Source organism: Fusarium musae, chromosome 1 (assembly GCF_019915245.1).
Source record: "Fusarium musae strain F31 chromosome 1, whole genome shotgun sequence".
NCBI classification, from domain to species: domain Eukaryota; kingdom Fungi; phylum Ascomycota; class Sordariomycetes; order Hypocreales; family Nectriaceae; genus Fusarium; species Fusarium musae.
Genome location: NC_058387.1, coordinates 1,756,349 through 1,778,775, shown reverse-complemented (window position 1 = coordinate 1,778,775; position 22,427 = coordinate 1,756,349). Strand labels below are relative to the sequence as shown.

At 49.4% G+C, this 22,427-nt stretch overlaps 5 protein-coding genes across 5 annotated transcripts; 2 read left to right on the top strand and 3 right to left on the bottom strand.

Annotated features, from left to right (window-relative positions):
- Positions 1–250: 250 nt before the first annotated feature.
- On the top strand, positions 251–1,741 carry EMP7 (Enolase; the record flags this gene model as incomplete). The annotated part of the gene is made up of 4 exons (XM_044818298.1): positions 251–374; positions 436–689; positions 748–890; positions 946–1,741. 4 exons carry the CDS (start codon positions 251–253, stop codon positions 1,739–1,741), a joined length of 1,317 nt encoding a protein of 438 aa, XP_044686000.1.
- A 570-nt stretch (positions 1,742–2,311) lies between these two features.
- J7337_000548 (uncharacterized protein) lies at positions 2,312–6,136 on the top strand (the record flags this gene model as incomplete). Its single annotated transcript, XM_044818297.1, has 3 exons — positions 2,312–3,289; positions 3,376–3,892; positions 3,942–6,136. The coding sequence occupies 3 exons, from the start codon at positions 2,312–2,314 to the stop codon at positions 6,134–6,136; spliced, it is 3,690 nt and encodes a 1,229-aa protein (XP_044685999.1).
- Positions 6,137–6,597: 461 nt separating this feature from the next.
- J7337_000547 (uncharacterized protein) lies at positions 6,598–8,075 on the bottom strand (the record flags this gene model as incomplete). The annotated part of the gene is made up of 3 exons (XM_044818296.1): positions 6,598–7,004; positions 7,117–7,668; positions 7,724–8,075. 3 exons carry the CDS (start codon positions 8,073–8,075, stop codon positions 6,598–6,600), a joined length of 1,311 nt encoding a protein of 436 aa, XP_044685998.1.
- Positions 8,076–8,546: 471 nt separating this feature from the next.
- On the bottom strand, positions 8,547–10,289 carry J7337_000546 (uncharacterized protein; the record flags this gene model as incomplete). Its single annotated transcript, XM_044818295.1, has 3 exons — positions 8,547–9,926; positions 9,988–10,094; positions 10,247–10,289. 3 exons carry the CDS (start codon positions 10,287–10,289, stop codon positions 8,547–8,549), a joined length of 1,530 nt encoding a protein of 509 aa, XP_044685997.1.
- A 1,159-nt stretch (positions 10,290–11,448) lies between these two features.
- Positions 11,449–13,287, bottom strand: J7337_000545 (uncharacterized protein; the record flags this gene model as incomplete). Its single annotated transcript, XM_044818294.1, has 1 exon — positions 11,449–13,287. One exon carries the CDS (start codon positions 13,285–13,287, stop codon positions 11,449–11,451), a length of 1,839 nt encoding a protein of 612 aa, XP_044685996.1.
- Between the last annotated feature and the right edge of the window lie 9,140 nt (positions 13,288–22,427).

The window sequence follows — 22,427 nt, the reverse complement described above, 5'->3', positions numbered from 1 at the left end:
GGCTGGCACTGCTATTGTCCAATTGCCCGGCGCTCAGCTCTATCATGGCACTGCCCGTTGAAGCGCCGGCCGTTCCATCGGTCGAACCTTCCACTCCCAGTCTGCTGCTATATAATTTCTTTCACCTCTGCATCTCCCCGCTCCCCTCCTCTCCCTCTTCTTCTTCCTCTTCCTCTTCATCCTTCACACCTTTACCCTAAAGGCATACCAATTAACCCAACGACCCTTAGAAAACATATCACCCGTCAACATGGCTGTCAAGAAGGTCTTCGCCCGCTCCGTCTACGACTCCCGTGGAAACCCTACTGTCGAGGTTGACGTCGTCACCGAGACTGGCCTCCACCGTGCCATCGTTCCCTCCGGTGCCTCTACCGGTTCGTCCCGGCCCCCTTCGGTTACTGTCCGTATGCACTCGCTAAGTTCATGATAATCCAGGTCAGCACGAGGCTTGCGAGCTCCGAGATGGTGACAAGTCCAAGTGGGGTGGCAAGGGTGTCACCAAGGCCGTCGAGAACGTGAACACCGTCATTGCTCCCGCTCTTATCCAGAAGAACCTCGATGTCAAGGACCAGTCCGCTGTCGATGCTTTCCTTAACGAGCTCGATGGTACTCCCAACAAGACCAAGCTTGGTGCCAATGCTATTCTCGGTGTATCTCTGGCCGTCGCCAAGGCTGGTGCTGCTGAGAAGGTGAGCTTGAAACAAATGGGTTTTATACTATGAATTTTCAGTTAACCACTTACTGCAGGGCGTTCCTCTGTACGCTCACGTCTCTGACCTCGCCGGAACCAAGAAGCCTTACGTCCTCCCCGTTCCCTTCATGAACGTCCTCAACGGTGGCTCCCACGCTGGCGGTCGTCTCGCCTTCCAAGAGTTCATGATCGTTCCTACGTACGTATCTCGATACGCTCCTCTCAAGCTTCTTTATTTTCTAACGCGGTTACAGTGAGGCGCCCACTTTCACCGAGGCCATGCGCCAGGGTGCTGAGGTCTACCAGGCCCTGAAGGGTTTGGCTAAGAAGCGATATGGCCAATCCGCTGGCAACGTCGGTGATGAGGGTGGTGTTGCTCCCGATATTCAAACTGCCGAGGAGGCCCTTGAGCTTATCACCGATGCTATTGAGCAGGTTGGCTACACCGGCAAGATCAAGATCGCCATGGATGTCGCCTCCAGCGAGTTCTACAAGGTCGAGGAGAAGAAGTACGATCTTGACTTCAAGAACCCCGAGTCAGACCCCACCAAGTGGATTACATACGAGGAGCTTGCCAACCTGTACTCAGAGCTCTGCAAGAAGTATCCTATCGTGTCCATCGAGGACCCCTTCGCTGAGGACGACTGGGAGGCCTGGAGCTACTTCTCCAAGACCCAGGACATCCAAATTGTTGGTGATGACTTGACTGTCACCAACCCTCTGCGTATCAAGAAGGCCATCGAGCTCAAGTCCTGCAACGCCCTTCTTCTCAAGGTCAACCAGATTGGTACTCTGACCGAGTCCATCCAGGCTGCCAAGGACTCTTACGCTGATGGCTGGGGTGTCATGGTCTCTCACCGATCCGGCGAGACTGAGGATGTCACCATTGCTGACATTGCTGTCGGTCTCCGTGCTGGCGAGATCAAGACCGGTGCCCCTGCCCGATCTGAGCGTCTCGCCAAGCTCAACCAGATTCTCCGAATCGAGGAAGAGCTTGGTGACCAGGCTATTTACCCTGGTGCTAACTTCCGCAAGTCTGTTAACCTGTAAATGGGAATAGACTGATGCGTGGAACAAAAGCCTTGTGATGATAATGATGCGTTTGGGTCCTCAAGCCGGGAGCGCGTGAGACCATATACCAGAACGGCAAATTGGAAGTAATAGAGGCAAAAATAGTAAAAGCAAACTGATCAATTAATGAACCTTTGGTTGAAGTTCAACAAACTCATTTCCCCTCATGGTTTGTGTATGTCCTGTAATGCAGAATGACTCAGTATTGCGACAAATTAGGCCTACTCATCTGCGTAATCTATGAGTAAAGTTTATGAATTAGCTGCGCGAATTAAGAAAATTGCTTATTTAACAGTCCACTGTTTCATCGATTCTACAGACATTGTTAACTGATACGATAAGTTAGACCTTTCTGTTCCGATGTGGCTTGTATGTGGCTGTTTCTACAGCAACAAGTCTATTAGTGCATTATTATCAACAATAATAATAATATGCGACCATCCCACTTAAGTTAAATGTTTAGCCTTTTAACAACAACCACACCCCTAACTGCCCCAGAGAGTGTTTTACACGAAGCAAACGCCTCACTAGAGGAAATACTAACTCACCATGTCAGCTTCTGGAGATCTGATTGACTTTGACTTGATCGAAGGACAAAAAGAAAATATCCAGTCTCTACCTGGTGGTCGTTCAGCTAAGAAGCTAGCTGAGCTCTACTCCCCATCACCACTCCATAAACTGTCTACGCCGACCCCTTCGGACACGCGCAATGTCAACGACTGCATTCGCGCCGAATTCGAACAAGAAGTTGAAAACATCGCCGAGTCAGACGATCCTCTTGACGTTTTTGAACGTTATGTTCGATGGACCCTAGACGCCTACCCCTCAGCGCAAGCAACACCACAATCACAACTGCATACCCTTCTCGAGCGTGCAACCAAAACCTTTATTGGTTCAGCACAATACAAAAACGACCCTCGATATCTCAAACTCTGGGTTCACTACATCCACTTCTTCTCCGACACACCCCGCGAGACGTACATGTTCTTATCGAGACATGGGATAGGAGAGTCCCTCGCATTATTTTACGAGGAATACGCTGCTTGGCTTGAGGGAGCGAATAGATGGGCACAAGCCGAAGAAGTGTACAAGCTGGGTATTGATCGCGAGGCTCGACCTGTTCAGCGACTTATTCGCAAGTTCAAGGAGTTTGAGCAGCGGGTCGCCCAGCAGCCCGACGTCATGAACGAACCCTCATCGCCAGCATTGCCTACTATGCGGCCGGCGCTTGCTGCTAAAGTTGATCCCTTTGCTGCTGCGCGAGCAGCAGATCCTCAGGCGGCAAGACCTTCAAGTGGTGGAGCTGGCAAGCCCTCCAAGTCCAAGCTGGCAATCTTCTCTGACGCTGATGCCCAACCTTCTGCCATGTCATCAATGAGTGCGGGCTCAAAAGGGTGGGATAGTATCGGTTCATTGGCAGACCGAAGGAAGGAGAATGCAGTAGAAGCCAAACCCTGGGCGGGTGAGACACTACCAGCTGGTGGCAAGAAGAGTACGGCTCCTAAGATGTCAGTGTTTAGGGATCCGGTAAGTTGATATTCTTCCTCCCGGCTTGCCCACATGTTGATGATCATAGGACTAATGTATGGTTATGATTTTTTATGGTTCAATAGTCTCTTTCGCAAATAAAGAATATCGTGGTTGTTCCATCGAAGCATCAAATTTCTGTTCATCCGCAAACTGGAAAAAAAGAGCGTGTTTTTGTTGACCTTGCTGCTATCTACCCAACTCCTGAAGAGATTGGTACAGAGCTTAGTTTCGAGGAGATTATGGCTGCTGGCCGAGGCTGGCTCGACCACTGTTGGGAAGATGAAACATTTGACGAGAACCTCGTTCCTGAGCCTCTCGTGCCCCTCGAGATCGAGGAAGTCAGCAAAGGAGCAGGGGAGAGGCTGCTGATCCATCAAGATCCAGTCGACAGATGCCCTGTCCATCAAGACCCTGTAGGCAAGTTGGCCATTCACAAAGACACAGCTCAGAAGTTGGTTATTCATCAGGATTCTTCCACCAAGTTGGCAGTTCACAAGGACATTGTGCAGTATGACGAGAATGGCAAGCCTGTCGAGCAATATCGCGGGTCACGAGGTGGTAAGAAGAAGAAAATGATGGAGGTCAACGAGACCCAGATCAGTGAGTAGCTCTGTTCTCAGAATCGCACAATCATCTGACCGTTTAATAGTCAAAGCAAAGCTTGACTCGCCATCCAGACCAAAACTCAAGAAGAAAAACACCTCTGAGCCTACCATGACACTTCATACCAAGGCTGCCACTGATGATATTTATGATATTTTCAATGCACCCCTGAAACCTGCTGGACAGGAGGAGGAGGATGAAGAGAGTGCAGATGATGACGATTATGAGAGTGATGATAATTATACTACCGATGCAGAAAGCACAGGCACCACAAGGCATATAGAGCACAGCGAGGCCGGTGACGACGAGAACGATGAGACGTCTGATGTCAAGAGTGTTAGTGAATGGTCCGACTTTTCAACTCGAAGACACATTCCTCATATTGATGGAGAAGATGATGGTGACGAAGGCACCGAACGAAATGAGACACAAGGATCCGATTTGGTCGATACAGGTGCCCCAGGACCTGATCAGGAGTCACCTGAAGCTTTCCATAACACTGATCAACAAATGGGAACCGAAGAAGAGCAAAACAACGAGGCCGAGGAGCTTGAAACTCCAGTGTTTGAAGATTTCCCTTCTACAGCTCGTACAACATTTGTTCCTATCCCGCCTGAAGACTACGAGCCCCCAACTCGGCCATTTAGGGATCCGGCCGAGGTGGCCAATAACCGACTACCCTTTATGACTCCCATCACCGAGAGGACTGAAGTGTCTCTGGATGTGACTATGGAGCGCCGTGGATACAAGACACCTTCTAAGAAGGATAATTCTCCAACTATTGACGAAGAGGACGAGGGGAGTTCAGATTCAGAACCTCTAAGCAGCCCTCTTCGAGAGATGGTCCATGATCCTATTCCACCCCCCAAGATGTCCGCGCCTCTTGCTCCAAAGTCCATTGGGCCTTTGGGCAAAGCAATCCCTCCTAAGCCTCTTGCTCCAAAGGGCCCCATTATCAAGGATGCTCAGTGTAACCCTGTGGATGGATCAGTTCGTTCTGAGATCATCGCTAGGATGCTACCCCCATTGAGCTCGTATTCTGGCTTCTATGACCATCGACATGAGAAATATGAACGAGGGGCTGAGATCCGCAAGTTTGCCAAGGCCCTGGCTAAGGCAAACAAGTCAGGCGATAATAAAACGGGACCTGTTGCTGCTCCTGTAGTGATTGAGCTCCCTGGCACTCCTTCGACCTACAAAATCAAGAAAGAACTTGGTGCTGGAGCATTCGCACCTGTTTACCTTGTTGAGAAATCGGCTCCAGAAGCTGATGAGAACGATGAGAACGCAATACCTACCATGGGCAAGGGCGCTTTCGCCGTTAGCCATCGCAGTGACATCGAGGCTTTAAAAATGGAGAACCCACCTACACCATGGGAGTTTCATATGATGCGTCTGGCTCACACTCGCCTGGGCCCTCAGCATCGTGCTTCTGCCTCCCTGTCTTACGCGCATGAGATGCACCTCTTCCAAGATGAAGCGTTTCTTTTCTTGCCTTACCATCCCCATGGCACCCTTTTAGATGTCGTCAACTTCTTCCGAGCTGAACCTTCTGCCGTCATGGATGAGCAGCTGGCAATGTTTTTTACTATCGAGCTTCTGCGAACCGTTGAGGCTCTTCACTCCAAGAGTATTCTGCACGGAGATCTCAAAGCCGATAATTGCCTGCTACGTTTGGACGCACTGTCTGATGACGAGTTCCTGACAGCTCAGTGGAAGGCTGATGGGAGTGGTGGGTGGTCGTCGCGTGGAGTTGTGCTTATTGATTTTGGTCGCGGTATTGATATGCGCGCCTTTGTCCCCGAAGTTGAGTTCATTGCCGACTGGAAAACCAGCGCTCAAGACTGCGCTGAGATGCGAGAGGGCCGCCCATGGACGTGGCAGATTGACTACCACGGCCTCGCTGGCACAATCCACACGCTCCTCTTTGGCAAGTACATCGAGACTGTACGGTGTGACCAAGGTGGACTCGGCAAGTCTGGTCGACGTTACAAGATCCGTGAGAGCCTCAAGCGATACTGGCAGACTGAACTCTGGTCTGACTGTTTCGAGCTTCTACTAAACCCCGGGGCTGCTGCAGCCGCTGGGGGCGAGGATGGTGGCAAGATGCCTGTGCTTAAGTCGATGAGGAATGTCAGGGAGAGGATGGAAACTTGGTTGGGGGCCAACTGTGAGAGAGGTGTTGGACTAAAGAGTGTCATGACCAGGCTTGAAGCTGCCTTTGGCAAGAATCGCAAGTAGAAGTGACCAGTGGTTGGTGTTGTCATTCTTCGGGGCCTGGCGTTGGATATCGGTAGAGGGGGCGTTGGTTGACAGAGTATTTTCTGCATGTGTTGGTCCTTGCTCTTTGCAAGATAAATGGTTGTGAGCAGTTATACCCCTTTAGAGAGTATTATAGATCTAGATAAGCCTGGCGATAGAAATACCGATCGGTTTATGTCTGCGTTCATGAGAAGTTGCTCGTCATTCGTCACTTTATGAATCTTGTCGTATGCAGTGAGTGACCGCTATAGCTAACTTGACCAGGAAACCTAAGCATGCCAAGCATGCTTCAGGCCAGATAACGGCGATAACCACCATAGCCCTGTGAAGTATAAAAGAGACGACTGTATGATATTACATGGCACCCAACTGTCCGCTCCAAATCCTTTCAATCAGCCGCAACTCGCTACACACTACAGTAACCAATTGAAGACATCTATCTACTCGCTCTCGTCATCAGAATCATCCTTCTTCTTCCGTTTCCCTGCCTTCTTGGTCCCCTTCTTGGCATCCTTGGCCATTTTACGATCAACCTGATCCTGTATCTTGTTCCTTTCTGACTCTCCCTGGGCCTGCAACTCTATTTCAAGGTCCTTGAACTCCTCAGTCTCCGCATCCATGCCCACAAGGCGCTCCAAGAGCTTGATCTCGTTAGCCCAGACCTTCTTGTCCTCGACAGATTTGCCGTCAGCACCCAGCCGATCAATGGGCGTCTCGAGTACCATAGGCATACCCGCGAAAGGGGCATGGTTCATGATGCAGTGAAAGGCGCGGAGGCCGAGAAAGCCCGTTCCGATGTTGGCGTGGAGATCTCTATTGGAATTGAAGGGAGCTTTGCTGTCGTTCACTAAAAAAATGTCAGCTGCCGCAGAAAGGAAAGATATAGATCGAATACTTGCAGTGGAAGGCCTTGAGATATCTGTGACCGACAATGTCGTTGAAAGAGTTAACAGTCTTACTGAATGCCTCTGGCGTTCTTAGGTCATATCCAGCTGCAAAGGCATGGCAGGTGTCAATGCAAACACCAACTCTAGATTTATCCTCAACCAGGGCAATGATGTCCCTCAAATCCTCCCAGGTTGATCCAATGACATTTCCACTGCCTGCCATGTTTTCCAGGACAGTAATCACCGTCTTGGTAGCCCTGTGCGACTTGTTAAGCTGCGCGGCAATACGTGCAATGGCTGCTGGCCGAGCATCTCCGCCGGTCGATCCAGGATGAAAGTTGTACAGGCGAATCCCCAGCTGCTCGCAACGTTCTAGGTCATCCAGAAAGGACTTATATGCTTGGTCCGCCTTCTCCTCATCAGCCTGCGCTAGATTGACGAGATATGAGCCGTGGGGAAGGGCATGTTCGCCTGCGCTATAACTGTGTTCTTTGCACATTGAGATGAATTGATTCTTGGCCTCATGGTCAAGAGGCGGGTTCGTCCATTTTCTTTGTGATTTGAGGAAAAGTGCAAAAGCGTTTGCGCCGATGTGGACAGCGTTTGTGACGGAATTCTGTACTCCTAGAGGGAAACGTTTAGCCTAGATACAACCAAGGAGATAAAGTATAAGGCTAACCTCCTGCGGCACTGACGTGAGCGCCAATGTTCATGGTAGGTTGAAGTGATGATACGTCCGTTCTATCTGCCAGGGGTTTCGCATCTTCGTCCTTGGCCTTTGTTTTGCGCTTCTTGGTCGTCTTTGCCGCTGGAGCTGGGGAGGCTATCTCAGGTTCGGGCGAGGCTTTCCGCTTCGTTACTGTCTTTACAGATGCAGCCTTTGCAGTTGCTATCTTTGTAACTGCACCCTTAGTTTTCTGAATGACCTTAGTCGCAGCCGCTACAGCCTTAGTCACCTGGGGCATCTCGTGGTCGTCAGGGTCCTCGTTGTAGCTAACTGCCTGCTTTTTGCGCTGAGATGTACGAGCCATCGCCGATGAAATTGAATCCCAAACAGAAGATGCGGCTTATCAATTGCGCCGGAAAGGTTTTGGGAGTCTTGATAGGTACTAGGCAGCTAGTTTGGTGGATGAATTAGAGTGAATGTCAATTGTTAGGAGCTACACTATATGACGCGATCCACGCGCTCGGTCCTTCACTTCCATGCGCGCAGTCACGTGCCTGTGTAATAGTGTCAATCGAATAGAATCTCGCGTGGAAAGGAACAATATACGCGGTACATGCATGCAATCAGTGAATGGGAGGTAGTTTGCTGCATACGATAGAAGCTTCGAAATTAAGACCAGTATATATATACATATATGCGGACCACCCTTGACACAATCAAAATACGAAATCCCACGCCATTCTGCCTGTCTGTATCTTGAGAACAACTACGATAGTTGACAATCTAGCAACCAATATATAAGCATCCCAAGCATTCTGCGGCAAATAAGAGAAATCTAGGCGAAGATTTCCAACTCGGCCTTGCGATCGGCAGCAAACTGATCCTTGTATGCATCCCACAGCTTCTCAATTTCCTGAACATAACGTTCATGCAGCTCATCAATGTCCTGTTGGCCTGGTTGAGGTCCATGAGCCTTGTCAACCCGGATCGGCCGTCCGATAACAATGTTAACGGGTCGACGATAAGGCATGAGACCAACATCATAGTTCAGCACACCACGGCCGTGGAGAGCCGGCACGGTAAACTTGAAAACCTTGAGAAAGATCATCTGGATTCGGTGTACAAGGGGGTGTGTCTTAGGGCTCAGCTGATCATAGAGATCGTTCTCTCCAAATCCGATAACAGGAACTAGATCGGCTCCGGTACGAAGTGCCATCTTGACAAACCCTTTTCGGCTCTTGAGGATCAACCGAAGGCTTCCTGGTTGGGCCTCGAGCGATTCGCGGGCACCGCCAACAACAATAGTAACAGCGCGGCCTCGACCATCATTGCTAGGACCGCCCTTTGAGAGAAGATTCCATATCGATTCCTTAGAGACTGACTGGAGTCCATGAAGCATGATGTAATCGCGGTAGAAGGGGAGACGGAAGTTGGAGTCGAGGGTGAGGAGGGTGTTGGTGATTCCCGGGAACAGTTCGCGAAACCCGAGAGCATTGGTGCCAAAGGCGGCGAAGGCTCCATGGGAAATGATGCCATGTGGATGGTACCCGAGGATGTATTTCCTATCGGTCGGTAGTTCGTGCGTCTTGTGCAGCTTCATGGGGAAGTATCCAGTGAAGAGCTTCCAGAGCTTGAGGCTTCGTACCCATTCTGAGCGATACGTCAGGTTGCCGTTGGTTCCTGCAGTTGAAAGAGCAAGATGGATCAGATAAATTATAATGATAGGCCAAGCGAGCGGATTGGCGCAGATTAACCAAAAGGCTGACACAAATGTGGCAATAGACATGCAATGAAACAAGACTGCTGCAGTCTGTAGCCGTCGCCTCATGGGCACCCGCAATGGCGCAAAACGAATGCCTCCCGCGCGCCAGCTCCCCGTCTTGATACTTTTAGGATGAGCGGTAATGGGGAGCTCGGGATAGGACCATTGATCATGTCTGCTGGTGTTGTCCACGTCTCTGTCAGCGACAACATCCGCGTAGTTCTTTTCACCGTTGTTTGGATCTTCTGCTTTGCCGCGTCTCTCGTCCGCTTCAGCTACTGCTGCTGCATAGCTCTTTCCAGCACCGTTTCGAGTCCCACTCGGGGCTCCTCCATTCAGCTTGCCATCAGGCGCACCGTCTGTAGAAAGCATCAAATCGTCAAAGTCGGCGTTGCTGGTAGAAATGCTCGACTCGAAATCACGATCAGGCAGCTGTGGGTGCTCCGAATCTCTCTGCCAATAGTGATTAATACAGTTTCTTTGATGGTTTGAAGCCGGAGGGCTTAATACATACAGCTTCCACAGTGTCTCCATTCTGCAACTGGGACGGCTCGGCCGGATGCTCATTTTCCGGATTAGGAATTGTTGTCACTTTCTCAATTGTATTAGAAGGATGGGCCCCTTTGAAGTATGTTAGTAAATCTCTGGGGAAATCGTACTCAATGTATCAGCAATGAAATTATCACGTCACCGTATGCTTGCTTCACAACGCAAAGAAGTATGAAGGGCCCAAAGCAGGCACAAATCAACGGCACATGAATGAATGGGCTTACCGTTGATGAGGGGAACATCACTGTCAACCACAGTGTTCGACATGATACACGGCGCTGCTCAAATGTTGCTGCTTCGTGACAAGGCAGGATCCTTGAGCAGAGAGATATCCGGGGGGTCTTGGGGATGTCGGGAATTGCACGAGAAACTGCTGATCACAAGCACAGTCACATCAGAAACTGATGTAAGAAGAAGGGTATATATTTGCAATGCCGCGAGAGAGAAAGAGAATGGAAATTTTCAATCGGCGACTATGACACAGGCATTAACCGCCATGATATCGCCTTACGGAGAGGGTGGAACCTGAACCGCTTTCGTGTTTGTGTTATGCAAAAAGCTAAGTGCCAGTGATGACGTCGCACCAACCATAGGTCATGTCTGACACGTGAAATCAGAAGCTTCGATCTTGATCTGGCCAAGGGGAGCGAAGTTTGTTCATGTCTCCACTTGCCGCTCCTTCAGGTTTACACAAGTTTAGTAGACAGTCCCTACCCGTACGAAGGTAACTCAATGCGAGATTTGATAGATGAGTTGAGCCTTGCTTTTAGATTATAAGTACCGAGCGCTTTGTGAGAATCGACGTAAATTATCAATGGCTTTAATTCATATGTCTATCCGTACATGTGTAGTAAATATCCGCCGTCAACTGTGCTGTGTCTCAGAGTCCCCAATTAATTATTCCCCAGTCAGCGCCCTGCTACCCGGCAGGAACCATCAAAGTCCACGAGCCTCGGCTAGCCACAGATAACAAGAAGCACATCCTCAACATACAGCAGACGATGACAGAACTTAATCACTTGCCATGTTCACTCTAGTAAGAGCTTATGGCCCTCGACGAGCTAGACTCTCTATATACAAAGCTTCCACTCTGCATAATACAACTCTTTCACACCTGTACTAGCACATGGATCTCTGCTGCCACGAGGCACAGTATCTGGACAAAACAACAATATATGTTACATGAAATAACGACGGGATAATCATGACTAGACCGTGCCCCGTTCTTTTGACGTGGAGGTCCCTACCTTCCACAGAAACAGAAAAGGAAAAACAAAAAAAGCATGCCCCAATGTCCCATAAACGCCTCCCTGAGCACCATGCCAAATACTTCTCAAGGTTAAAAAAACGAAGGTCGTCTCTGTGTGCTTTGGTATATAGTAACGCAGTACGGAAGCACTCATGAATGAGTGTAATGCAGGCTGTGTTATACTTTGGCGACGGCCGCCGCGGCGGCATCGCGTGTTTCCATCTGTTGTTTCAAGTCTGCAACGACATGGTCCAAAGTCGAAACCTTATCTGTAAGCGCCTTGACTTTCTCCTCTAGCGCCTGAACATACGCCCACACACTCGGATCACTCTGAGCAAACATGTTTCCGCTGTCGTTGATAGACTGCGCGCCACTGCCGCTCCGGGTGTGAGAGAAGCCGGTTGACCCAGGCGCCGCGAACTCAGGATGCGACAAACCGGGAAGCTTGGGTCGGGGCTGCGAGTTATGCGGTGACTGTAAATCCGATGCTCGACGTCCAAACTGCGCCTGCTGCAGCTGCTGGGTCAAACTAGGAGAGCGCTGGCGCGCCAAATTATTGGAGTCATGTCCTTGCACCCCAGGGCTCAAGGGTTTTGGAGACTCTGTAATACCAGTCTGGGAATACATGTTCGCATTGGCGGCCGCAACGGATGCGATTCCCGCGGTAGAATTGTGCCCTGCAATGTTGTTGGCGACAGACTGAGAAGGGTTGGAATTTGCCTGATTTTGGTTGACATTGGGGGGATAAAGTCCCCCAGTCCCAGGTCGAGCACCAGGTGGTGGATATGTCCGAGCATGGGTGTTGTAGCCATCAACTTGTGCTCCTGCAACATGCTGGGCGGTGATGCTTGGTAAACTTTGACGTCTCAATTCATCTTCCTCAGCGTTATCGTACGCAAGTCCAGACATGGCCGATTCATCAGCTTCGCCAAGACTGGTCTCAATATCGTTGTCATCGACGAAACTACCCATGCTGGATCGCCGCCCAGCACAGCCACCAGCGCCCTTAGAGTGACGAGCGAGCGCATCGCCGCGAGCGAATTTTCGGTCACACTTGGGGCAAACGTGGGGCTTCTCACCAGTGTGCAGTTTACCGTGACGCTTGAGGTCGTGCAGGCGACGGAAACGCATCTGGCATTCCGTGCAAACGTAAGGTTTCTCTTGGCTATGCGTCAACAAATGGCTCTTGAGGTTGTGGTGGCGTGTGAATTCAGTATTGCAGTAAGGACATTTGTGCTTCTTTGACCCAGATGATGTAGGAGATGTCTGGCCTGGGGTAGGCATCGGAAAGCTCATGCCTCGAGTTGGGGTTTCTGTCAGGTTGCCCGTAGCCTGAAGAGAACCAGGGTAAGATAGGGATCCAGGCTGATGTCTCTCTTCCTGCCCGACTACTTGCTGTAACGACTGGTGATGCTGCTGCTGATCAACTTTGGGTACGTCCACTTCCATTGGAGTCGGGCTTTCGGTAACAGGGACCCCAACAAGGCTGTTGGTGCTCTGTGGACTTGGTGCGCCATGCTCTTCAACCTGACTTGTCGCGGTTTGCGCCAGCGACACGGGGTTTGTAGGCTTTGGAGATGGGTCCATGGTAGCTGTTGGTGCTAGCTGAGGCGCGTCAGCAGGGCGGCTCATAGCCTGAACCGCTCCAGACATGAGGGAAGTTAGAACTCGGTGGCTAGGATTGTCGCTCGTGGGTGCTGGGGCTCGTGTCCCGTCGTCGTGATCGTCAACTTCGCGTCGCCGGCGCTCGTCTTCGAGGGCAGCTGCCGCGGTCAAAGGCGTCGGAGAAATACTCGACGCGAGTGCCAAACGGGCAGACTTGGCCGGTGATCCAAGTCCCAGGAGTCCCTGCGACTGCGCGACGAGAGAGCGCGGCGATGAAGGTGACGTTGAACGAGGCCGTTTGAGCAATCTGATAGCAGCGTCGTCTGAAGGGATGATAGCAGGAGGGGTCGCCTCTGCGCGCGTTGCGGGCGGGGGGTCAATCGCGGTAAAGGCGGAAGCGTCCGATGCCATAGAGGCAGATGGAAAGCAGAGAATTGGAATAATCAAATGCAAATCTGATCCAGCATGCGATCAATTTCGAGGTTTCGATGTCGCAACAGCCTTGGGCCAAAGGCACATATCGGGGCGAGATGGATTAATGTGTGGCTGGAGACGTGGCGAGAGCTGATATTTTCCCCCGGGTCAGGGCAGAGAGGCGAGTGAAGAAAGAAGCAAGCACTGGGTGGGCGGGTTTACGCTGTGGGCAGTGGGTGGCTTAGGCGAGGAATGCAACAAACAGAATTGAGGCTCGAGAACCGGCAATACAGTAGTGTGAAGAAAGGACGATTTAAGGTAAGTATTCTGGGGAAATGACAACGAGCCAATGTATCCGTGAGAATGGTTGACAGTTAATGACGATGTAGCACTGAAGGAGAGTTGTGCAAGGAGACGTAGAGAAAGAAAGTGAACAAGGCGGCCGATGAGAGAGATGCGAGGCGAAGACGGGCGATGAGCGATAGTGAGGGCCTCTGAAAGTGGGCAAGTCGGTAAAAACCTTTCCTGATTGGATCACAAAGCATGGCCAGTTGAATAAGTGGGGTATGGAAGAGGGAAAGAGTGTGTGGGCGTGTGTCAGTGGATTGTTGACAGCTGCTGGGCTGGTTCCTCCCAAAAAGGCCTGTCCTGTCTCTCAGGTGGGATCGTGCCAGAAACCTGGTAGGTACCTTGGGTTCAATGTACCCTGTCACCTTCCTTACCTCAAATTATCTCGTCACGAATGTTTTCTTTATTGTTTTGGGAAAGCACTATGTGCCATGCAGCTCCGAGATAGCATTAGCCACAAGGTTGGCATTAAAACAAGCTGATGAGATACCTGAAACACAATTATTTCACGCGACGATCATTCATACCTTAGATATAAATATCGAGATATATTGGTATCGGTGTCTCGCCTACCTAGGGAAGTCAAAAAAACACGCCAGCGACGCGAAAACCAGTGGAAACGTAGGGGAACGGGAAACGCGCGCCTGTTGAGGAACGCCCCGGAGCGGAAGATGACCACAGCCCAAAGTGAAAGCCCGAAGAGCGCCAAAGAGGACAGAAGTGGGTGATGCGAATACGTTTCTGGTATGAAGCGACGGGCTAGAAACGTGCTGGGGAAAGGTCTAACTGAAAGTGACTGATTTTCGTTTCAAGGTACTTTGACGTCAGGTACCGCTATTCCCTGCTGAGGAAACATCCATCATTTGGTCAGCCAGCCAAGACATTCACCACCGTCCAACTGGAGTGGATGATTTGCCTGCATCTTGCAATCGCGATCCCAATGGAGTCATCATCGACAGTGATTTACTGTTTTATTGGCAAACCGCCTCTTCGACACTCTTCTCTCCTCTTTTGACCTTACACCCCAGCACAGCCCTTGCTTTGCGGAACTGGATGTCGAAATCTCAGCCACTGACGGGGCCGCCCGAGGCGCATATACATACCATCTTACTACGGTCAATAGCATGTGCCTGCAAGACGGAGGACAGGCGGGAAGACGCTTCCACGCTGAGCGGGAGATGATGACAGCTGCTTCTGGCGTCGTTCTTACTTTATGACATCTCGGATACTGAAGGGCTTACCTGTACTTGGGTCGAGAGTATCGGTATATCTAATCTCAGGACGACCCACTGATTACCTTCGGGTTCTCCAAATCGATAAGGCAAACAGGTTCCACAAGCTATCGTAATAAGCGGCATGTCACTGCTCTATCGTAGGTTGAGAGGCGGATCGAGTTGACTCGAAGGCGAGAAAATGAACAAGGAACAAGAAACAAGAAACATGGGAAACAATGAAGACTTACTGCCGCCCACTCTGTCCGGGCTTCTTAGGGCATTCGATTATTGCAAGGAGAAACGAGACGAAGATAACTAATTCACGATGACAATCCCTTCTGGTTTGTAGTAGTCTAGTGGTTTTCGCTCCTTTTTGAGCGGACATCAAATGAACCTACATACCTGCCGTTTCAATCTATCGAAACGCCCCAGCTGAAGGCTTGTCTTCAACCTCTGTTCTGTTTCCCTGGGCCAAGGTACCCAGGTATGTAGCATTGGTTCAGGGGACTGGGGCAACGAAGCTGAACCAATCCCTGCTCAACTTAACTTCCCTCAGGTGAACCAAAATGGTGGCGGTGCGATCAAACGCCTCGTAAATGGACCTCAGATCCATGAACCATGCTCAAATACAACTATGGCACCCCTATGACGCTCGGCGTTGGTGTGTGTGTGTGGGAAAGCCTAGGAAGCCCAGAAAATCCTGCCACTCGCTGGTACTGTACATGCTAGGGGATGAAAGAAAACTCGGGACCTTGACCCTGAGTGACAAAAAGACTTAGGTAGATTTGCGTAAGTTTCACATACTTTAAGCTGAGTTTATTTTGACACCCTATACTGAGGTCTGGTGTTTTCTTGTCCCCGAGGAACATGCTAGACATGATTCTATAGTGGTGTGGCTGATCCTAGCAATGCTAACATCCAGCCTTCTACTCCGCCACGCCTGTCGTCACTGAATTCTTTTCCTGTGTTGCCGCGAGACTTCCAAAGATCGTTGGAGAAATTGATAGGATACTCAGAATCAGAACCTGGAAGACTTATTAAGGATTTTGCCAATTTACGGTATCCGGCTCGGTATCTTCTCACAATATAGCACAATACACGCCACTCTTGTACAGGTCAAACTTGTCAGCAAACGCCCTGCAATTAGACATTTTACTTGTATAGCGAACATATCATGATGCTTGTAAATTATGCCCATCGCAATGACAGCCTCCTTAGGTGGTTAGTAGCTTGCCTAACTTATATCAGATCACATTTCTCAAATTAATATCAAGCATCAATCAAGTCAGTGGTGAAGTCTCATGCGGTTTAGCAATATGTTAACGTGGCTCGCAGGCTCGGGAGGCTGGAGAGTATGCGCTGATCTCACGAGTATTCCCTAATTCTCGAGTCTCTAGCGGCTTGATTCACCGTCAACGTCACAGTGGTCACATTAAACCGCCCACTTGCTGTTGTGGCTGTGAGACAATCAGGTTCGCTTCACCGGAAACAACTGAGCTTGTTCAGCGCGTGCAAGGCTATTCTCTGTTCAATGATTTTCGATTTGTTGCTGAACCAATATTGAGTGATATTCATGATTTCATCTTATTTGAGGGCGTTTACCTCCGTAGGTGCTAGATAAAAGAGCAAATAAATAGTCCCGCCACCTTTCACGTTCGTTATTCAGCTTTCCTATGGATGCAGTCCCGCACTTTGGCCTTGGTACACACAGATTTATCATACCGGCGCAAACTGATGTCCTAATTCCATCTGGGCCTCGGTGACTTTCCTGAACCCTTCGACACACTTCCATGTCAAGAGGTTTCCCCAAAAAGTGCCTTGTTAAACCCGGTGTAAACGCCTCAGCCCCGTTGATATTGGTGAGAATCCTATGCAATTGAACTGATTGGACACCGCCTCCTCCTTTCAGCTGGTAAGTGGTCGGACAACAAGCCTGTAATGTACGCTCTGCTGGTGTAATTACTGCAGGCGTCCCTTCTGAAAGCTGCGTGTGGTCTTTGCTACTTCGACAATAAGGTGACGGTGTGACTTACGGGTGTTATTTCTGGCTACCCTATTCGGTCCCGTTTCGTACAAGTCTTGGTGTTTGTGTATGGCCGCCTCGTCCCATATCCAGCGTGCGTGAACAGGAGCTTTCAAATGAGGTTTCCCCAGCTGTGTACGGAGTCATGCCTTCCCTGGTTCAAGGGCTACTACTTGATATGGACTAATAACTGCTACTTGTCTGCGATCTCTACATGTCCAGTTGCACAGAGCCCAAGGCGTGCCTGGCATGCTTGTTACTATAATCCATGCTCTCCATGAATGGGCCCTACAGGCTTCATCAATCCTGCAGGAGTGTAGGGCAGTCAGATGTGATATGCTTGAAATGTGGTTTAGTCGTGATGCAAGTCAGGCCGCGAGACTTCATTCCACCCAACACGAATCTGAGTCATTGCGTGCCATGGCCACGATGAACAAATAGTATCAATGTACATTCCATATATATTCTTTTTGTCGAAGGGGCGTCCTGTCACGAGTTCCAGGTTTCTATTGTCATGTTCATTCATTCGACCGTTGTCCTAGGCTCCTAGCTGTTGCAAGTTGTCTCGGGTGAGGTTTTTTATCCTTAATATGACGAGCACCATTGAGTATCTTGAAACCTAGATAGCAACCGCATTCTTATACTGACTCGTGGTTTTATTGGATGTCTGACTGAGATATTGTGATGTTATTTGGCTCATGTGATTCAACGGTTGTGTCCTGTCTCTTGATGCTGGTGATGTTGCAAGACTTGCCGACACACAGTTTGCATTTCGGTAGTTTTGAATTTTCCAAGACACATCTAAACGGAGACGTAGATGGAGTAGGTATAAGACTGCTATAGATGCAGGACTGCGGAAATTCAATAGGAGTTAGATAAGTTAGATGACCAGTGTCCACTTCATACGATAATGGACAAGTTTAGGGTAGGCGGTGCCGAATCAGAAACAAAAGTGAAAAAAGATGTCAAATATCCAAGGCAGTATATAGTACTACGTGACCGACAATCAATGGTGTCGTTACAGATGACTGAATAACTCTCTGCTTCAAACTTCAGACCAGTTCCCAAGTCTCTAGCCTATACCTAAGCTACGTGTAACCATTGTATTCCAGGTCTTTGTAGTGGCTTGCCCTGGCAATCATGGACTGCACTTCGCACATCAACACATAGTAACTAGTCTCAAGTTAACTGAGACCACTTACCACAGTGGAATGCAGCTCGACGTCATATGAACCGTGTCATGTAACCGGGACCAAATTAAAAGAAGAGCCACAAGTTTACCAAGCGAACGTGTGACGAATGCCATTAGGAAACGCGAAAGTCTCAGCTCCGCCAGTGCAACCATGAGAGCGGACATACTGCCCTACAGATCACAACATATATCAACTTCATAAAAGATCGTTCGTATTCGATATGTGCTACTTTGGTTGAAGGGTCTGTACTGCAGACAGAGATCAACAAGGCACAACTTCATGGTCACTAGCCAAAAAGCGAGACGAAAATAGATATGTCAGTGAGTAGGTAGGAAGGACACAGAAGACTCGTCAGTGAGAGGAGCCATGATATATGGACAATGTCAACGTTGTGAAACATATCCGAGGGAAGTGACAGTCTGTGCCAAGGCCGTACATGTATAATCCGCCAAAGTAGCTCCTATTAGTTGGGGTGGTTATCCAAGAGCAGCGTTTCGGACGCCGAGAGAAGAACTCCTGAAGACTGTAACAATAAGCAATAAAGACAAAAAGAAAATAAAGTAGAGACATATCCACATAAGCTACTGTAAGTGTAGGGGCTATTTGATGAATACATTATAATACATTCTATGAGGGCCTGAAGTTTCCTTGCTCTCTGAGGCCTGGGTCGTAGACCTGAAGATAGGTATAGAGTTACTTGTGTAAGGGGAAAAAACAAGGCTTTTGAAAGAGGGACATAACCCTCAAGCTTGTGCTAGCAGGCAACGTACTTAGTTGGCTTATGTATTCTTGAACATTTGGATACCGGATCAAATGTTACTGACCCAGAGGGACGCGAGCATGCCTGCATGCTTATCTACACAGACACATCCAGCCACTGTAACAAGACGAAACGATGTGGCGGCGGTCAGCGAGTTCACAATATCTTTGGGAGAGGACGAAATTAGGTGCTGACGTGTGCCGCCGAACGGATAATATCCGCCGATGAAAGACCCGAAGGCCAATGCAAGGGGAAGCAGACAAAAAGTGGAGAGAAAAGAAAAGGAGAACGCTACGGAGTAGTCTAAGCTTCAAACAAGCTGGTTGCGTTGCAAACTAGAAAAGCAGAGACAAGAATGCCAAAGCTTGGGCTGGCTTGTCCAAAAGGGGGCCTCACCGTTTTAGAAACACCAGGAAGACAAAGAAGAAGAAGTAGTAGTAGTGATTAAAGAAAGATAACCTTCGCAGTCAGACTCATCAAAGTGGGGGCCCGCTGTAAGTCTGGCCGCGATCCGCCCTGAGAAGTGTCAGACGGTCAGGAGAGACAGCGATGACTCGAGCAAGGAAGCAAGATTAAGTATTTGCCGAGGGGGTTGTCGATTGGACGCCATCAACTGTTGTTTTCGCATACAGCCAGAATTCGCTTGGCGAATACCAGGATGAGGAATTACTGAGGCAGGCAGGGAATTAACAAGACGCGGCAATGCCGATCTAATTCTGACGCTTGTTGGTGGACCAAAGCCAGACAAGATGCATTCAGTCATGAACCGAGCATCACGACATTGGATGTTTTTGAAGGAGCTTGGTTGATATGCCAGTGATAGCTTTGGACCTCATTAAACCAGCAACCAACCAGATGGATGTATCGGTGTCGAGCAATATTGGTATTAGAGGCTGGCAAAGTGAGATCTTACTAACCGGAGATCCATGGTTGTTGCTGGCGGCTATCGATTGAGATGGCAGGTTACCCGTAAAACTGGTCTTCGTGATTGGCTTTACTGCCAGGCCTCATTGTGAAACGGCTAACGGTCACCCCAAAGAGAGTTTTGAAGGGTCTCTCCAATCTAGAGCCTGAGAGTACCTAACAGATTTAAGAAGAATAGTGCCAGGTACCCGAAAGTGGAATGCAGCTGAGGCTTTAGGCTAGCACATGCACTGTTGTACAGCAATTGCGGAACAGAGCTCCACAGAGACCCATGTCTAGTAGGTAAAGCACTTATGTACCTACCTTGGGTAAGGTATTTGCGAAAAATGGTCTGACTAGGTAGTTAAGTTGTGTCGTAAGGTAAGGTAGGCTGATGAAAACCAGTCAATTCGCTTCGTATACTTTGGATCTCCACAGAACTATCCAAAGGATCCAGAGGTTAGATGACCTGACTTGAATGTATCGAACTCGTGGATGAAGACTTAGCTATAGACAACCAAAGCCAAGGCCGAACCTAAGCTAAATAGTTGCTCATCCGTAGATCCAGTGTGATCAGACGGCGGAAATGGGTCTTGCTTGTGGGTTCAGTGGTACGTAGGCGCGCTATTGTACCAAGTACCGTATAGCGGCCCTCTACCTACCAAATAGGTCCGTTGCTGTGGGAGTAGCGGTATGATTCTCCTGTTGCCCATGTACATAGACTATGTATTGGATGTTAGCTTTGTAAGGTAGGCAGGCAGCTTACCTGTCGACCTGTGGATCCAACAACCGAGGACACGGGGATCTGTTCATCGCAATTTATGCCATGACGACGACAACAGCGGGTAGGCAAATTGCATGGGCGTAGATGACAATGCATATGTACATCCGCAGTTCTTGGAGTGGTACGTAAGGCGCATATGTAACCAGCAACGGGCCAAGGGAGCAAGAACAGAAGATTGATTCATTGATCGATTGTTGTTGACAACGTTCTCATGCGCAAGCGAACAAAGGAAAGGGGGAAATGTCGATATTTTTTAATATGTATGAGTGAAGTTCCGAAGTACTGGCGCAAAGACCCTATTGGCTGATACCTACATAGTACCTTGCCTACTAAGGTAACCATGCGCGCATTGATTCACTTTCGTTGTCCATTGTCAGGCGAGCTCTATTTTGGTAATGAGGACGGAAATGCGATTTGTTTTGGCAGGTGTGTGCTTTTTCCCAGATGCTGCGCCTGCACTGTGCCTGGTTCCTGAGGGGCATCGTCCAACAGGAACAGGGGAGGGACATGCGATGGATGGACCAGAACAAGGGACAACTTACCTACCTTGTGCTAGCCAACTAGAGACACGGAGATGGGTCTGTGAAGGTTACCCACCATACCAAAAAAGGTGTAATTTCCCCCGTTCCTGGCGGACAACTCTTGAGCAGGATCAACAACAGTTAATGGCCGATGGCCTTTCCTGTCATGAACACGTTCAGATTAGTTGGTAATAGTCCTGCGTCGGTTTCTAGACCATTTCCTACCAGTACTAGCATCCCCTGGACTGTTTTTGGTCTCATTGGCGTCTTCCCCTCATGTGAATCTCCCGGCCTCCCCTGGACTTGGAGGTTGGGCGCCCCTTGAATACTTTGCTAAATAGGAACTCCCTTGGCCAAGGTAGCCCGATCAAGATATCATGACCCAGCATATGTATGTATGTGCATTGACTCTGGAACTGATACGAGACTGATTGAGGCAGAAAGAAAGAAAAAAATCCCGCTTCTGGTATTTTTCTCAGTATCATGTCTCACTTGATGATACGTTCTAGGGCCTGTTTGCGTCCCAGACCTCATCGTCGCCGGGTGTGCATTCATCAACGGGGCCCAGCTTTTTCGGATGCCAATCTCTTGGTGAGGTCCGCCTAATCCTGGTTTCTGAGCGGTCTTCTTCTTGGACTTAATCAACGGGCACCCCCTGCTCATGCTCCTTGCCTTAGTCCGCCCCCCTTCTAGGCCTCCCCTAACTCCCCCAGTCCCTGGTCCCTCCCCGATCCTGGGCAAGACGCTGGACCTCTTTTCATTCTTATCCCCTTTCGTCTCCGTCAACCCCAGGCGCTTTGTTCCTCTTGCTTTCCTCGTGTGCTCCTTCCTTGCCAACTGAGAGTTTCATCTTTACTTACTCTCTCCCACACTCATTTATCAACTGTTTTTTGTTTTCCCCGGCTTCTTGCCTCATCACGTTCGCTTTTACAGCAGTCGCTCACTTAGTCGAGGGGATTGGACTATACTTTCAAAAACACAACATTCTTTAAAAGACAATAAAAGGTTAGTCGATGCGCAAAGAAGTGGAATAGTGGCGATTGGAGACGAGGCCGATGTGGCAGAGACGAGTTTCAAGGCATACCGATTCAAGCAGCAGCAGCAACAACAACCACCACCACAAACACAACGACTGTCGGCTGCAAAACTCAAAAAACTACGACGGGCAAGCCGAGGGAAATCAATGGTGGAAACGGGCAATGTGCGAAGATCGAGTCGCAAGATGAATTATGCTAGGAGGGGAAAGCAACATGAGCCAGGACAGATGAACTACCTGACGCCTCATCGACTAAAGCAACAGCAAACTGGACGATAGGACGCTTTGCATGCCTATACATGCGCAAATGCTGATGCACCGCGCAAACTCTCATGTCTCATCGGCTCTCCTTCAC